We start from the raw sequence: 17,605 nt of genomic DNA on the forward strand, positions 1-17,605 counted from the left end.
ACGCTCACCCCAGTATTGCTGTTTTTTGTCAGAACTACTCACTTATTTCCCTGTTTCAGTTGGGGTTCAGCTGCAATGAAAAGAACGCTAAAATGACTTACACAGTCATTGGGAGGACTGGAGAAGTTGACCATACTGTATCAACTTTTGTCAGCCGTTTCCAGAAACAGCTTGCAAAGTCACCTCAGAACTGAGCTGCCACTGGTACTGCAGCCCCTGTCGGGATCAGGGACTGACCTGCCTGCCAAGTAGGGGCACTGTCACCAGAGCCAGCCACCTCTGCCATGTCCACACTGGCAACATGATTGCTCTGCACCTTCTCTCTCTCCACACTTGACTCCAACTCCAGTTCCTCTGATTGGTGGGAATGAAATCATTTCCAGGTCCTTAGCTGCAAGGCAGTCTGGGAAATGTAGTTTTTCACTTTCCTACTTCTGCCCACCAGAAAGAGGGTTGGGAGGGATGTTGAGCAATCTAATCCACGGTGCCTTCAAAAAGCAAAGACTTCCTGACTCTATTCTGCCTCTCACTTCCTCCTCTCTGAGCTACAGCTCCCCCGACCCACAGCACAATGCTTCATCCGACATACAAAACCAAGACACTAAACAGACAATCTTGTTTTATTGTGCTCTGCATTATTGTGCTTCTGCAGATACTGTATTTTTTACAAACTGAAGTTTTGTGGCAAACCTACAGTGTCAAACAAGTCTACTGGCACAATTTTTTGACATTTGCTCACTTCATGTCTCAGTGCCACATTTTGGTAATTCTTGCAATAGTTCAAGCTTTCCTACTATTATATTTGTTATCTGTAATCAGTGACCTTTGGTGTTACCATAGTAATTGTTTTGGGGCACCACAAATCACACCCTCATAAGAGTAAACTGGATACATAAATGCTGTGTGTGTTCTGATGGCTCCACTGGCCAGCCATTCCACCATCTCTCTCCCTCTCCTCAGGCCTCCCTATTCTTCGAAATGCACAACAATATTGAAATTAATTGCTAACCAATAGTCAGTTACTAACCCTACAATGGCCTCTAAGTGTTCAAGTGAAAGGAAGAGTCTCACGTCACTCACTTTAAATCAAAAGGGAGAAATGATTAAGCTCAGTGAGGAAGTCATGTCAAAAGCTGAGATAGACCAAAGCTAGGTCTCTTATGCCAAACAGCCAAGTTAGGAATGCAAAGGAAGAGTTGTTGGAGGAAATTAAATGTGCTACTTGGTGAACACATGAATGATGAGACAGCAAGATCAGTCTATTGCTGATATGGAGGAAGTTTTAGTGGCCTGGACAGAAGATCAAAACAGCCACAACATTCCCCTAAGCCAAAGCCTAATCCAGGGCAAGGCTCTAACTTTCTTCAATTCTAGGAAGTCTCAGAGAGGTAAGGAAGCTACAGAAGAAAAGTCTGAAGCTGGCAGAGGTTGGTTCATGAGGTTGAAGGGATGAAGCCATCCCTAAAACATGAAAGTACAAGGTGAGCCAAGTGCTAATTTAGAAGCTGCAGCAAATTCTTCAGAAGATCAAGCTGTAATAATTAATGATAGCGGCTACACTAAACGACAGATTTTCAGTGTAGATGAAACAGCCTTTATTGGAAGAAGATGCCATCTGGGGCTTTCATAGCTAGATAAGAGAAGTCAATGGCTGGCTTCAAAGCTTCAAAAGACAGGCTGACTCTTGTTAGGGGCTAATGCAACAGATGACTTTAAGTTGAAGCCAATGCGTACTTGCCATTCCAAAAATCATAGGGTCCTTAAAAATCATGCTAAATCTGTTCTGTCTATGCTTTATAAATGGAACAGCAAAGCCTAGGAGACAGCATATCTCTTTACAACAAGGTGTTACTGAATATTTTGAGCCTATTGTTGAGACATACTGCTCAAGGAGGAAAAAAAAGTTTTGTTTTGTTTTGTTTTGTTTTGCTCATTGACAATGCATCTGGTCACCCACAGGTCTGATGGCGGTGTGCAATGAGATGAATGTTGTTTTCATGCCTGTTAACATAACATCCATTCTGTAGCCCATGGAGCAAGGAGTAATTTTGATTTTCAAGTGTTATTATTTACGAAATATATGACAGAAATGCTAGAGTTGCCATAGATCGGGGTTCCTCTGATGAATCTGGGCAAAGTAACCTGAAAACTTTCCAGAAAGGATTTACCATTTGAGATACCATTAAGAACATTCATGATCAGGGTGGCTGGGTGGCTCAGTAAGTTAAACGTAAATTAAACTCCTTGCTCAGCCGGGAGGCTGCTTCTCGCTCTTCCTCTGTCTGCCACTCCCCTGCTTGTGCTCTGTCTCTCCCTCTCTCTCTGTCAAATAAATAAATAAATAAAATCTTAAAATAAAAGAACACTCATGATTCGCCAGGAAAGGTCAAAATATCAACATTCTCAAGAGTTTGGAAGAAGTGGATTCCAACCCTCATGGATGATTTTGAGGGGTTCAAGACCTCATGAGAGAAAGAAACTGCAGATGGGGCAGAAAAGGCAAGAGAATTAGAGTTAAAAGTGGCGCTTGACTTGTTTCAATCTCATGATAAAACAGAAACAAAAAAAAAAAACAAACAAACCAAGAAATCTATCTGTACATTAGTCAAAACAACTGTGGCACATAATAAATTTTGGTGGGCTGCTATGCTCAGGACATGGGTAAGTCTGTAGGATAGGACTCTGGAGAGGAATCTGCAGCCCAGTCAGGGGGACCCCACATCAGAAGGGCCTGGTGCATGTAATCTGTCAGGGCTCAGGTGAGGTCTTTCACTGGAAACTCTGCTTTACGAAGGGAGCTGCCTCAATAAAGACTATAGAATACGGTATATACTTAAAAATTACTGATGCCTATCTCCGGGTGGTGTCAGTATGGTGTTTTCCTGCGTTTCTGTGCATTTTCCAAGTTTTTGAGATGGATTGTGTGTTACTGTTCAGCTGTCTTTTCCAGGTCGCTTTTGCTTTATCTCCTTGTTATTCCTGGAACATGTCAGACACATTCCTTCCACTGGACATTTGCACTTGCCATTCCCTCTACCTGGAGCCCCCTGTCCCTGGACACATGTAACCTCCTTCCTCCTCACCTTCAGATCTTTGCTGAAACAAACTTCCTGGGTCAAGCCTCTCAGATCCACCCCATTTAAAACATAGCCCCCTCCCTCCCAACGCACCCATCCCCCTTCCCTGCTTCATTTTTGTCCATACACTTGTGCCCACCTGACAGCTGTGTATTTCACCTCTTTACTTATTCATTGTCTGTCTTGACCCTTTAGAATGTAAACTTCATAAGAATCAGACCTTTGTCTCTTTGTTCACTGCTGTATCCTCAGCACCTAGAATAGCTGAGTGTTGTTCTAGGGTGTTCAGAGCACATAGTAGGTGCTAAACAAATAATGGTTGAATGAAAGAATAAATACATGAAAAGGATCATTTCAGTGTCCTTTGGGCTCCTGCCAGGTCTTCCTTTAGGGGCAGGAGTGGGCACAGGGTGGGGCAGGAAGTAGGGAATAACAGCAGCAGATGCGGGGAGAGCCTCACGAGGAGACTCTGGACAATGCCAACTGATGCTAAACCCTAGCCCAGTTACCAAGTTCACTATGGCACTGGGCTCAGGTGGCAAAGGGCTTCCAGTGTGTCATTTAGGTTGGGAGTAGCAATGTGGCCCCAGGGCAGAAGGACACAAACCAAGAAACCAACCTAACACAGGAAACACCCAGATGTTGAGAACACTCAAAGAGACGTGAGATACAGTGGGTTACCAGCAGCAAGAGGGTCATCCTAGGGCTAATGAGTCCAAGTTACAACTCTTATTTTGGTTTGATACAAAGAGCTGTCTCCCGTTCCTGCCCCGCCACCCCCCATGAGAGCTGTCCAACAATGGCCAGAGCCCAGGATTCACTCATTCATCCCTGACTTGACCTTTCTTTCCATCGGTAGGTTCAACAATTATCTATTAAATGCATTTACTCTGTGCCAGCTGCCCCACTCAGCGCTGTGGAAGCAATGGTGACCAAACGTTTTCAAATTAATATATATATATACACCATGACAATTTGTGAAGGCACAAAACTGGGTTGTCAGAGAGAGAGAGAGAGAGAGGCCTCTCTCTAGGACTCCCGAGATATTTGAGGGAGCCCTGAGTGGTGAGCCTCCAGACTCTATCAGGGGAGGGGAGTCCCCACAGAGGGAACTCAGGAGCATGGTTGGTGCTCTAGAGCTTGTAGGGACATTGGAGGAACACACGGTCCAGAGACTGGGAGTATCTGCCCACAGACACAGCAACTCGGGGAAACTTCAAGGAGTGGAGGGTAAGCCGAGGCCCCTTGTCACCTCCTGGAAGCCAGATAACCGCCTCGCAGCCGGACCCAAGACAGGTGAGCGGCTCACACCAGAAGCGAGAGGCCTGAGGCTGAGGGCGGGGCGAGCTGCGGCCGGACCCCCAGAGGGGTGGGAAAAGGGGTTAGGGGCGGTCCCGATGACGTCATTTCCGGGGTCGGGGGTATATAAATTCCTGCAGTACCAGAGCCCAGTGGAGAGAGGCTGGTGGGTAGACCGACAGACAGACGCAGACTGGGAAGCTGAGCCCTCCGTCCCCAATCCGCGCCAGCGCCGCCACAATCCGTTCCCAAGTCGCCGGTCCAGCCAGCCCTCGCCAGGGTGCCTGCCGTGCCCAGCCCCAGACCGCCAGCTGCTCGGCGCCTCGGCTTCACCATGCGCTCCGCTGCTGTCCTGGCGCTTCTGTTCTGGGCCGGGCAAGGTGAGCGAGCGCGGGGTCTCGTGGGAGAGGGTCCTCGGCTCCCCTGCCTGCCCTGAGGTCCAGACACTGCGCCCCTCGTCCCTCCCCTCCGGCGCGGCGAGCGTTCAGCACCGCGGACAGCGCCCCCGCCTCCCTGCTCACCGGGCAGAGTGGCCTCCACAGACCAGTACTACTCTCTGGGCCTGACTCCTGACCCCACAGGACAGGACCCCGTGGCGCCCCCACCCCGTATCTGGGCTCGACATCTCGACTGCATCTGGGCCAGTTCTGGCTCCATGCCATGGCTGGCCAAGGTCACTGGGGGAGATGGGAGAGCTGTGGCCGGCTCCCACTCTGGCCTCTTTCTCTTCCCTGCTCCTGCTCTCCCCCTTTTCCTGCCCTTGGCTTCTATCTCCCTATCATCTCTCACAATCCTCCCTCTCCTCGTTTCTTTCCCCACACCTCTGGGGTCTCTCCTCCTCTCTCCACTTCCTTCTCCACCCCAATCCCACTCAGCTGCTGGCCTTGTTTTCATAGCATTAGCCTTCAGCTCTCCCCACCCCCGGGCCCCAGAGCAGGAGCTTTCCCAAAGGGAAGCGTTAGGGAGCTCAGTGCAGCCTCTGGGGACCATCCCCATGGGGGCAGCAGCCAGGGAAGGGAAACAAAATCAACCCTAGCATCTCATTGGGTAGGGGCAGTTTTGAGGGGGAGCACTGGGGTGGATGGGCCCCCTATAAACACAGTCAGGAGGGACTGGGCTCTCCCCTCAGAGCAGAAGAGTCACCCCAGCTCTCTCTTTTTTTCCCCCCCAGTCATTGCCTTTCCTGTGAACAGCCCTATGAATAAAGGGGACACCGAGGTAAGAAGGGTTATGCGGGATGCCCCGTGATGGTGGGTAGGAGGCCCCAGTGCACACCTCACAGTCAGGTTTTGGGCAGCTAGCTGCAGGACTGAGTTTGGCATAAATCCAAGAGCCAGCACTGCGACTGCTAAGCCTGGGGACAGCTTGCAAAAGAAGATATCAAAGACTGCTAGATTTCCCTGCCGTCCTGCTGTGGGGACTTCCCCAGCTTCCTCTGAGCTGGGTACACTGCCGATGAGGCCTGTGCCTTAGCTACAGGGCCAAGGTGCCAGGCCTATAGCTTTGAACCCTCCAAATCTGGCAATGCCTAGCCTGAACTACTGGGGGGCACTTCCTGTGGTTCTGGGTTGTGGCTGCCCCCAAACCTGCAAGGATGGTCTTCACTTCTCTGGTTCTGGCCTCCCTCTTTGATCTTCCCCTCCTCCCAAGACTCTGCTAGCAACCCCCACCCCCACCGTATAGGCACTCCAGCCCTGGATCTCCCAAAGGGCCCCAATGGAAACACTCTTGATCATGGCTTCTGCACCCAGGGTCCTGGCCATTTGGGGCTGCCGGGGGATGTCACCCAGGAAAGGGCCTTAGGAGATACTAGCTGGGGGGCTCTGCAGCCTGCAAGACACTCTCTGTTGGAGGGCACACTTGGAATTCATTCATGTCTGGGCTGGGGCTGTTTTTGCAGTCTCTGGTTTCGCAAACAACCCACTTGTGACCCAGAGAAATTTCTACCCTTCACTTCTCAGGAGCTGTTTTCTTCCATTCTGGAGAGGCTATGGTTCAACCCAGAACATCAAAGCAATTCCAACCCCTGTTTGCTCAATTATATTTCCTGTGTTTTACTTGCAGACAGGCCTGTATATGCCTCTTCCACTCTTATACTGTGTGGTCTTGGTAAAATTCCTTAACTTCTCTGAAGAGGATTCCACTTTTCCCGTCTATAGTATTTCCCTTGAGGGAAGTTGTGAGAGATGGAATCATAGATGGGAGGCACCTGGCGAAAAGCAGGCCCTCGGTTAATAGGCACCTGGAGTTTCCCTTCAAAGCTCCTTATCATTCTCGGGACCCATACCTAATTCCTCTCTCCCTAAATCTGTCCTCGTGGCCTGGTGGTTATCTGACATTCCCAGTGTAAGGCCCCCAGTTGCAGGGTGATGCAGGGTGCAGACTGCAAGGTCTTTCCTACCAGAGCCAGGTCCCCACATGCTACCCAGCAGCCTGGGGTCAGGAGCACCGTATCCACTGGTGAAGACCTAACGATTCCATCCTACGATGCTGTGACTACTCGAGAGACTGTTTGAGGGTTTGCCATCCTGAATTTTTGGACGGGTTGCTTTGGCATCCCATAGACCCAGCCTGCCACCCCCTCACTCCCCACCAGCACCGCCTGATGCATGTCTGACACTTCCTGCTTTCCTGCCCGGCTCTCGGCAGCTGAAGCAGGTTCAACATTACGAATCCTTCCCTTGGTGTGTGTGTGGCTCATCATGCTTTGTAGAGTGTTTTCCCTTCTGTTTCTGATCACTCTGGGAGCGGGGGTGGGGGGTGGGGGGGAGCTGGGAAAGTCTCATCATACAAATGAGAATCAGAGAGGTCAAGTCCTGTGTCCAAGATCACTCAGCTAGGATACCGCACTGCAGTTGGCCCTACCTCCAAATAAGCATTTATCAGCTGCCTGGTTAGCCAGCCACAGCACCTTGCTGGGCACTGCACAGAACTTTCAGAGACCTGGCTGCTGGGATGGGCGCCCAGATGTAGCTGCTCTGTGCCCTCGTCCAGCCACAAGATTCATCCCACGGGGAAACACAGAGCCAGACCGTGAGGCTATCACTCGCTGCATGTAACAACATCATGGGTTTTAGGAGACGGGGATCCCAGTCTTGTTTCCAGGCAGGGTAGAGCTAGGGAAGGTCTTTGGTCTCTGGGCAGTCCAGAAATATCCCTGGAGAGAGTTGACTTTGTCGCCATCCGCAAGACTAAAGTACTTCTGCAAGACATACCTCAATGCCCAGCAGCAGCTTCCCCATCTAGAGAAACACTTGCTAGTGGGTACTGGGTACCGATACCCACCATGTCCCACCGGAGAGGGGCAGCTGCTGGCCAGATGATCAGAGTGCCTGGAGCGTGGTAAGCACCATATAAAGGGTTTCTATTATTGCTATTATTGTCTGGCTGAAAACACAGATTATCTTGGGCACAGGCATCCATGGACTCCTGAAGACAAAAGCAAATGCCCCCATATTCTTTTTTTTTTCTTTCAGCGTAACAGTATTCATTGTTTTTGCACCACACCCAGTGCTCCATGCAGTACGTGCCCTCCCTATTACCCACCACCTGGTTCCTCAACCTCCCACCCCCCCGCCCCTTCAAAACCCTCTGGTTGTTTTTCAGAGTCCATGTCTCTCATGGTTCATCTCCCCTTCCAGTTTCCCTCAACTCCCTTCTCCTCTCCATCTCCCCATGTCCTCCATGTTATTTGTTATGCTCCACAAATAAGTGAGACCATATGACACTTGACTCTCTCTGCTTGACTTATTTCACTCAGCATAATCTCTTCCAGTCCCATCCATGTTGCTACAAAAGTTGGGTATTCATCCTTTCTGATGGAGGCATAATACTCCATCGTGTATATGGACCACATCTTCCTTATCCATTCGTCCGTTGAAGGGCATCTTTGTTCTTTCCACAGTTTGGCGTGGCCATTGCTGCTAGAAACATTGCAAATGCCCCCATATTCTTATTTAGAAATCTGCCCTCAGGGCACATTGAGCCTTGGGGCGGGGGCTGGGGGGGGCAAGCCCCATACACAAACCAGCCCCAGCCCCCACTCTCTTCCTAGGTGATGAAGTGCATCGTTGAGGTCATCTCTGACACGCTCTCCAAGCCCAGCCCCATGCCTGTCAGCCAGGAATGTTTTGAGACACTCCGAGGAGGTATGGGCAAAGGCTGGGGTGGGAGGGGCTGTGTCCATGTGGCTGGGGAGGTGAGGATATGGGTGTGTGGCTTCGGGCAGAACCCAGTGATTTAATTCAACAGTCACTGATCAAGTGCCTGGCCTGGTCTGTGCTAGTGAGGGAGAGGTCTAGAGAGATGAGAGGGTCACAGCCCCGTGCTCCCGGAGCATACAGACGAGCAGACAGAACAGAGAGGAGCACAATTAACTAGAATCCCCGGCAGAATGAAACCAGGGCCAGAACAGCAAGTCACCTTGTCCGCCCTGTGGACAGAGATGTTGTGTTGCTATGTCCCCAGAGCCCTGAACAGCCACTGGCACCCAGCAGACAATCTGTAGGTTTGTGATGAGTAAAAGACTGTCATAGGTGGGCAGGTCAAGGACAAAGAGTTTCCAGCTGAGCAGTCACGTTTTACCCAGCTGTTGGAGGGCTCCACCATTCACCCTGGGGTTGGACTTTCAGAGAAAGTTAGAAATCAGTAGAAAAATCAAGAAAGGGTAGTCCAGGTGGAGTAGACCCTCGAGCGGACACGGAGATGGAAACACATGGGGCAGGACACCCCTACCTCCCCTACCGGGGGCTGGCATCTCCCCGGTGATGTCAGGGGCCGGGCCAGCAGCTGACCTTCCTGAGGCGGAAGGATGCGCTGGCTGCTTGGGAAGGAGGCCACCGCCAGCGCTGTCTCAAGACCCGATCTTGCGGCCACCACCCAGGTTTGGAGTCTCCAAAATAAATTCCTTGTGCTCAGCTGAAAATGTTGATGGTAATCTTTTTCTCTGCTCTCCTCTGGAAACCACCCATAACGACTCCTCTTCATTGCAGATGAGCGGATCCTCTCAATCCTGCGACATCAGAATTTGCTGAAAGAGCTCCAAGACCTTGCTCTCCAAGGTATTTTCCAGTCCCTGCTTAGAAATCTGGGTAAATTCCAGTAATTGAGAGAAAACCAGGGTGGAAGTTTGAGCGAGGTCCTAGCTCTCTCTGATTCAGTTATTGCCCTGCAATCACAGAAAGGTGGGCTCCTCCCTGTCACCTGGTCCAACTGTCATGGATACAGTTAAAGAGATTAAGGCCCAGAGAGGTTAAGGACATGCCAAGACCAGATGCGGCTCACCTAATACCCCGCCGTCTCTGGGGATCAGTCATTTCAGTGGGGGACACTTTTAAGACTAGGTTGCAGAGAGGACCCCTTTAACTGAAGAGCAAATTTGTTTCCAGGAGAGAGGAGGGACCCCTCTCCCCTTGTGAGCTTCTGCTCAAAGGGTAGATGGGGACAGCAAGGTCTTGCTTGCCCCCCAAACTCAGAGCAGACTTTCAGCATGTTTTAGAGTAAAGTATGTCTTTCTCTAAAAGATTAAGAAAATCCACTGACACTCTTGGGACTGGAGTGACTTTGTGAGGTAGTGAGCTCCCTGTCACTGAGGGTATTTAAGCAGAGCCTGGAGAGTTAGGCTGATGTCAGATGCCCACCCACAGATTCCTTTGTGGGTTCACGGGAGGCACAGACTCCCTGGCAAGCCGGGGAAAAAAATGGGCTCTTTCCCTGCCTCTGCCCCACGCTGATGCCCTGTGGGGAGCGGCTGCTTATCAGGGGCAGGCCCCTGGCCCCGTGCCTCTACCCCAGCATGGGCCCTCTGTCGGGAATTTCGTATCAGTTTCCAAAGGAAGTGAGGGCCCATCTTCAGGGCCGGGCTTTGGTCTCGGGTGAGGTGGGAGGCACGAAAGCTGCCCCAGCTCTGGGAAGCCCCCCTCTGAGACCCTTGCGACGGACCAGACCACCTATGAGAATGGGTGCCGGGCGTCTGGGTGAGGGCCCGGCATGGAACAGGTACTGGCTAGAGCTGCGGCTCCTCCTTGCTTCTCACTCCATCGCCATTGACCCTGGTGGAATTTGTTTTTAGCTAAACATTAAATATTTTATTGCAATATGATAATTTCAAAATTAAATATTGAATGACTAACGTATTACATTTAAATAATTAAAGATAGTGTCAACAGAGACTGTTCTAGGAGGAGGTGTCCTGAAATGTCTGTGTACACACAGATGTGTGTGTATCCAATATGAGCCATTTCCAAGACGTGTCCCTATCACTGCTTTCTGTTAAAAGAGTAGGGGATGTAGCTAGCCGTCTGCCCGTCCATCCACCCACCCAGCCATCCATCCACTCCCTTTTCTGCACTCTCAAAGCGGCTTCCGAGTACCTCTGTCTTAGGGCTTCCCAAGCGGCAGCCCCGTCCTGGAGGTGAGCACCTGATGCTCGGAGAGCTCCACTTACCCCTGATCACAGAGCGAGGAGTAACCTGGCAGTGTGAACTGAGGTCTGCCCGGGGTCAAATCTGGGCAGACTCCCTGGCCTGCAGCCACTGTGCATCAGCTCCCATCCCCGCAATTCCCAGCGTGAGAAATCGCAGCAGCGTCTGCAGAGTTGGCCTGGCTGAGAGACCCCATCGTCCGGAACTGGGCACAGATGGGGAGAGTCAGAGGAAGTAGCAGCAGCAGCCCGGGGCCAACACAGAGAGAGGGAGGTGTGGATATCAGCAGGAGGCAGCCCGGGGCTGGAACTCAGGCACCTGCCTGGCCTTCTCCTGAGGACCTGGATTTACGGGGTACAGGGGAGCAGCGATTGCCTGGTTCAAGATTGCCCATGAGGGGACTAGCAGTCACTGCGATCTCCTCCTGCAGGGTCCCCCTAACTACCAGGAGCGGAGGGACCCCCACTCTCTGTTCCCATCCCTGGGACCCTCTGGTCTGTCTGAGTCTTTGTGGCTGTCCAAGGTAGCAGACAATGCTTGTTCTCATTCCCCAGGGGAGAAACGTGAGTGCGGAGAGGCGCTGTGGCAGCCTGGTGGGTGCCAGCTGGGAAGCTGGGAGGGGGCAGGGGCAGCCAGCGCCCCCCCCCCCACACCTGGAGCTCTTGCCGTTCAGTGTCCCGTTAGGCAGGTTTGCAACATAACCTGCTGTTTACAGATAAGGAAACGGAAGCCTTCACACTCACAAAAGTGCCAAGGCTGGGCGTGGCTAAATGGAACTTTTTTTCTCCTTTTCTTTCTCTCTTCCCCCCTCCCCTTTTCTCATACCAGGTGCCAAGGAGAGGGCACATCAGAAGAAACACAGCAGTTTTGAGGATGGACTCTCAGAGGCTCTGGAGAAACAGAATGACCAGGCCGAGCTGAAAGGTCAGAGCCGGCCAGTCTAGCCAGAGGCTGGAGAAGGAGGAGAGTAGGAGATAAGAACAGTAGTTACAAGATCAAAGATTCCAAGGGGTCAAGGACCCCCTCCTTTAGGCACTATAAAGTATCTAGCTATCATTTTGATCTTCCCTGTACAAATGGGGAAACTGAGGCCCAGAGAGGTTTAAGGACATTGTCCAAGGTAAGCAGTGTAACTAGAGATGGGAATCTGGGTCTGTCTCACTCCAGAGTCCCAGGTCAGTCCTGCCTGCCTGCCATAGGGGCTCACACTCTGGGCAGGAAGTCTCTGGCCTGGCAGGAGGGCAGGCTCAACGCTGGATTTTCTCAGAGTCCATTGCAGCAGAACCCACCCCCCCCCATCCCCCTCACCACCACGCAGCACCTGTCTGCCCGGGACCTGGTCATGCCGAGGGAGAGTCCTGTTGTAGGAGGACCCCAGAATGGATCTCAAACACTAAATGAAACTGGATCATCTTTCTTGGAGCCAGAGAGCTTCTAAAGGTCAAAGAGATCACAAGCTAGATCAAGGGGATGCCCCAGTACTCTTCCTCCTGCCTGGAAACAGTCATTAATGGCCCCTGCGGGGCCTCCTGTTAGCACGTGGGAGGTGGGTGGATAGGCCAGGTTCTAGGACCAGGGATCTCGGTGGACATCTGTCCGGGCCACCTGGAAGCTTTCATGGGGGAGGCAGCTGTGTGTCGGCTCAAAGAGCACCCTGTACTTGACATTTGGAGACTTGGATCCAAGGCCCTGCTGCTTATGGGGTGTGAGCATGGAGAAGTCATGTGATTTGTCTGAGAGTCAGGGGGAGGGTTTCTGTAGAAGGAGGGATGGGAACACCATCACCTGGGGTCCCGGACAAACGGTGGAATGCACTTGGTAGCGCTTGGTCCAACAGTAATTGTTCTAGAGCTGGAGGGATTTTTACTGGGGGAAAGGCAGCCACCAGAAAATGCCTTTTAATGAAACTGTACAAATAGGAATTGGGCGCTTCCACAGGACACTCAAGCCTCACTTGGAAGGGAGAATGAAGTTGCGGTAAGGGTGCCTTGTACACAGAGAGGTTACGATATTTGCCCAAGGTCATACAGCAATTAAGCTGATATCCTAATTTTCAATTCTGGGGTCATTTTCAAGGGGGTGGTTGTTTTATTTTGTTTTGTTTTGTTTAATCACTTCCTACTTTAAGAAGTAGAATTCCAAAGAAAGAAACATCTCCCAGTTGTGCTCAGATCTCACCCAGACGCAGAGCGGGTAATGCTAATTCTGGCATGAGTGTCTTGGGCTGCACTTGATGGAAACCAAAAGATACAAGGACCAAGTTGTGAAATCGGGCTCTCGGGAGCCCCTCTGTGCAGCCTGGTCCTCAGGGCCTGACTGTTGTTTCTGCAGAGGCAATGGGAGAAGCGTCCTCCAAGGATGCTACGGAGAAGAGAGGAGATCCTAAAGAGACAGAGAATGGTGGAGACACGGATGGAGCCAGACCCCAGGCCTCCCCGGAGCCCGGCCAGGGGTCCAAGTTCGAGGAGGACAGTCAGGCCCTGGGGGAGCAGGAGGCCGCCAACACCGACCCCCGAGACAAACTTCCCAGCCAGAAACACCCAGGCCCACAGGCCGAGGAAGACAGCGAGAGCCCCCCGCAGGGCCTGGTGGACAGAGAGAAGGGCGTGGATGCAGAGCAAGGGCAGCAGACCAAGCGAGAAGAGGAAGAGGAGGAGGGCGCAGAGGCTGGAGAGAAGGCTGTCCCTGAAGAAGAAGGCCCCACTGAGGCATTTAACCCCTACCCAAGCCTTGGCTACAAGGAGATCCAGAGGGGCGAGAGTATGTATGATGTCTGAGACCTTAACAAGTGTGTCAGGCAGAGGGGGAGGGTGGGAAGGAGGACCACATCTACAATTGCATTCCACCTTCACAACAACCCGAAGAGGTAGGTAGTATCTCCATTTCCCAGATGGAAAACTGAAGCTCAGAGAGGTTAAGTAATTTGCCCAAGGTCACACAGCTAATTTGCAGTAAAAGCTGAGATTCCAACCCAGGTTTGTCTGACTCCAAAACCCTGCATCTCCCACTGTTCCACAAAGCCCCTCCCCTCCAAGCCAGGAGATGAGAGGGGCTTTGCAGGCTGGGTGGGTGGGTGGCTTCAGGAAGAGAGGGACAGCATGACAGGTGAAAACAGGCTGGTCTAAGGACAGCGTCAGCTTCACCCAGGGTTTATGAGAGCTCCTGGCAACTCATGAGGGCCTTCTCAGGGCCTTTCCTCCCTCCCAAGCTGGGTGGCCCCTGGATCAGGGCTTCCCGGGGGAGAGGGCACACAGAAGAGGCAGCCTCCAGCCAGCCACTCGTCAGAGCTTTGAGAGGGTCTTGCAAAGTGCTCTACCAAGATGGTTTTTCCTCCACGTGGAATCACGGACCCTGAGTGTGGTCTGCGGTCGCAGCAATGGCCACAGAGAGGCCCCAGGGAGTGGCAGGGACCAGGGGAAGTGGTGGTCGCTCCTTCATTCTCCTACTCTTGTCCACCAGCTGCTCCAGGTTGGTCTGAGGCTCTGGCCATCGAGGGAGCCAGGAAGTCTGGGGCTGAGGAGGCTCAGCGCCCCGAGGGGAAGGGGGAACGGGAGCACTCCCGGCAGGAGGAGGAGATGGCGGAGGAGCCTCAAGGCCCCTTCCGGGGCGGGAAGAACAGGGAGCTGGAGCGGGAACAGGAGGAGGAGCAGCTCTCCAAGAAGTGGGAGGACACCAAGGAATGGAGCAAGATGGACCAGCTGGCCAAGGAGCTGACGGCCAAGAAGCGGCTGGAGGGGGAGGATGAGGAGGATGACCCTGACCGCTCCATGAAGCTCTCCTTCCGGGCCCGGGCCTACAACTTCGGGGGCCCTGAGCTGCAACTGCGTCGAGGCTGGAGGCCGCCCTCCCAGGAGGACAGCGTGGAGGCGGGCCTGCCCCTCCAGGTGCGCAGCTACCCGGAGGAGAAGAAGGAGGAGGAGGGCAGCGCCAACCGCAGACCAGAGGTTGGTATGGGGCGGGTGCCGGCCCCAGGCCAGGCCTCCAGAATGTGGGCCCAGCCAGACATGCAGCCCCCTGCCCCACGGAGGGGACACAGTCAGTCCCCATGGGTCTGAGAAGAGAGAGGCACATAGATGGCAGGGGCAAGGGGAGTGGGGGCTTGCGGGGGAGCCGGGCACAGTTGGGGCAGCGCTGGGGCAGGGGTGGGGCGGGTCAGGGTAGGGGGCGAGTGCCGCAGGCAGGAGAGGGAAATGCTCAGATCACGGGAGTAGGAGGAGGGTGGGGACGCCGATCCCTGGGGCACTGAGTAGGTCTCAGCCCTGGAGGGGACAGAGGGACTCTGCGGGTTTGAGAGTGGCGCTGTGGACAGAGGGAGCTTGGAAAGGCCAGGACCTGGCAGGGTCTCGTCTGGGGCTGGGGTGGGGGGAGCCCACTGGCCCCGAGAGAGCGGGGCGGTGGGCCTGGGAGGAGGGGTCATGAAAGAACAGGTGGCATCCTGGCAAGCTCCTGAGGGCGGGCTGATCCAGCAGCATCCTCTCCTGGCCTCCAGGCAGCCCAGGCACACCCCCTTCCTAGGTTCAGACCCTGCCTCTGTCCCCTGGGGCAGCGCCAGGGCCAGTGGGACCTCAGCACCTGGTGGTGAGTGGGGGAGGGGGCACGGATGCTCCAGAAGACCCAGGTTCTGCCTCTTCCTAGCTGTGTGACCTTGGGTGGGTTGCTGCCCTTCTCTGAGCCTCTGTGTTTCCCCCATTTGAGAAATGGGGGTAAGGAGTCCTTTCTGCCTACTTCATTATTACGGTCAAAACAAACACAAGCTTTCAAAACCTGGCCGTGTCCAGGGATCCTTGGGTAGCTCACTGGGGTGCTGGGACATAGCCCCGGAGGTGAGGAGGTACGAGTTGGGGTCTGTGGCAGACTGGCAATGCCATCTCGAGCTGGAGGAGGCCTGAGGGGTCTGTGGTCCAGGCTCAGTGCCCAGGTAGGAATCGGGGCCCCACGGGGGTTGGGACCTCTCCGTGGCCCCAGTGCTCGCTGCCCCTCCAGATTAGGGTGCGGTCCCTTCCCCGGGTGCCAACCCTCTGTCTCTGTGGGGACCCGGTTCTTGGCAGCCTGAGAGGAAGAACACTCCTGGTCAGCTGGAGCTAGAAGAGGTCAGCTGTCAATGTCCCCGGGAGACTGCCCTCTACCCCTAGCTCTGGACCAGGACAGGTGTGGGCACCTCTGACCACCCTCTTCCTCACCCACAGAAGCTGGAGAGAGCCGGGTGCCGCGAGGTGCCTGCCAGCCTGCCTTCTCCGCAGGCAGAGGGAGTTTGGACTGTAGGGCGGGGAAATGGGGACCCCAGGGCCATGTGGACAGGACAAGGGCAGGGTCTCCTTCACGTCGCCCAAGGGTCTTCTTACAAATGCTCCAGCATCACCAAATTCATGCCCCCGGGGCCACTCCAAGGCTCCAGGGTCCCTATTTCCATGACAACCACTGTCCATCTGTTCCAAGCGGCCCCAGTGGGTGTCCTCCACAGCCTGGCACCGAGCAGGGACCCCACAAAGACCACCCTCCCCAGGTCAAGACTGGGTGTGAGGACATGGCCTTCCCGGACTCCTGCTCCCAGTCCCGTGGCATGGGCTTGTGGGCATCAGTCCAGGCTCAGGGACTCCTGAAATCTTCCCGAGTCTGAGGCACAGAGCAGGGCTCCCAGAAGGGTCCTCTGTCCTGAACCACCCTGGCAGCCAGAGCTGGCGGCCCCGTATGATGGGGACCAAGGATCCAGGCCCACCCTCAGCAGGTAGAGGAAGACAGCTGTCATCCCCTCGAGCCTGTGCCAAAGGCCCACGGCCCCTCCGGCAGGGAAGCCTGGCCTCGCCCTTAGGGTCACTGTCAGTCTGGGCCTTGGGATGAGGGGGTTGGGAGCAGCACGGCAGGGCCCGGAGGCGTCGTTTTCCGCATGTCTGCCCAGCGCTATTCAGGAAGAGGCGGGTCTGGATCTGAAGCCACCAGGGGCTGTGTGGGGTCAGGGCCCCTGTTCCCTCTCCATTTCTTGTGCACAGTAACCCTGAGTCATCCCAGCAGGGCAGCAGCCCCCATCCCCATGGTATGAATGAAGGCCCTAAGGCTCAGAGAGGCAAAGCTGCCTGTCCGAGGCCACACAGCAGGCCAGCGGCACAGCCCACCTGGCAGACGGCGCCGCCCACCAGCTGGCCCAGTCTTTGCCGGAGCCGTGGTGTTCTCTCCTAGGACCAGGAGCTGGAGAGCCTGGCAGCCATCGAGGCGGAGCTGGAGAAGGTGACCCACCAGCTGCAGGCGCTGCGGCGGGGCTGACACCCCACCCCCGACCCCCGGCCCAGCCAGGGCCCCGAGGCAGCCAGTGGTCCCGGCTCTGTTGTCCCCTTCGCAGGTCCTGGCCAGCGGCCCGGGTGCTGCTTCCGGCAGAGAGGCTGCTCCCAGCCTGCCCAAGCCCAGGCTACCCCGTTGCCCCTCACTCCTTTCCTCCGGCTCTCGACGCCCGCCCCGGTGCGCCCTCTGCAGGGCGGACCCCCTCCCACCCACCACGCCCCTGCCACAACTTGAAATGGTGATCTTTTCTCTCTGGACACAGGCAGCTTTCTAGAAGTTTCCTTTCCACCGTCAGAGCCATTGGGCACAACTGCAATAACTTCTGACCTTTGGGCGAAAGCTGAGACCTCCTGACTGTAACATATTCTGTACAAAATTTATCCAAGGAAAAATAAATCTGCTCTGGGCTTTCTGGTTTCTGTGGATGTTTCCCCCCTTGAGTCGGGAGGGGGCGTGGATTTGGGCAAAGGGACAAGTGGAGGTTTACTTCCGCTGGAGCAACTCCTTTCTGGGCTACTTTTTAGCCATGGGACT

General features: G+C 54.1%; 1 protein-coding gene across 1 annotated transcript; it reads left to right on the top strand.

The window, feature by feature from the left end:
- The first annotated feature begins 4,529 nt into the window (after positions 1-4,529).
- On the top strand, positions 4,530-17,479 carry CHGA (chromogranin A). Its single transcript, XM_046009472.1, has 8 exons — positions 4,530-4,756; positions 5,548-5,594; positions 8,431-8,524; positions 9,368-9,436; positions 11,627-11,722; positions 13,130-13,558; positions 14,258-14,742; positions 16,973-17,479. The coding sequence occupies exons 1-8, from the start codon at positions 4,711-4,713 to the stop codon at positions 17,054-17,056; spliced, it is 1,350 nt and encodes a 449-aa protein (XP_045865428.1). The 5' UTR covers positions 4,530-4,710; the 3' UTR covers positions 17,057-17,479.
- Positions 17,480-17,605: the final 126 nt, after the last annotated feature.

Source organism: Meles meles, chromosome 6, assembly GCF_922984935.1.
Source record: "Meles meles chromosome 6, mMelMel3.1 paternal haplotype, whole genome shotgun sequence".
Classification (NCBI taxonomy): domain Eukaryota; kingdom Metazoa; phylum Chordata; class Mammalia; order Carnivora; family Mustelidae; genus Meles; species Meles meles.

Bases quoted from the DNA above. Each gene is read 5' to 3' on its own strand.
- CHGA (XM_046009472.1), top strand. From the start codon at position 4,711: ATGCGCTCCGCTGCTGTCCTGGCGCTTCTGTTCTGGGCCGGGCAAG. The intron at 5,595-8,430 runs GTAAGAAGGGTT...CTCTCTTCCTAG, and splicing joins TGAATAAAGGGGACACCGAG to GTGATGAAGTGCATCGTTGA. The intron at 11,723-13,129 runs GTCAGAGCCGGC...TTGTTTCTGCAG, and splicing joins TGACCAGGCCGAGCTGAAAG to AGGCAATGGGAGAAGCGTCC.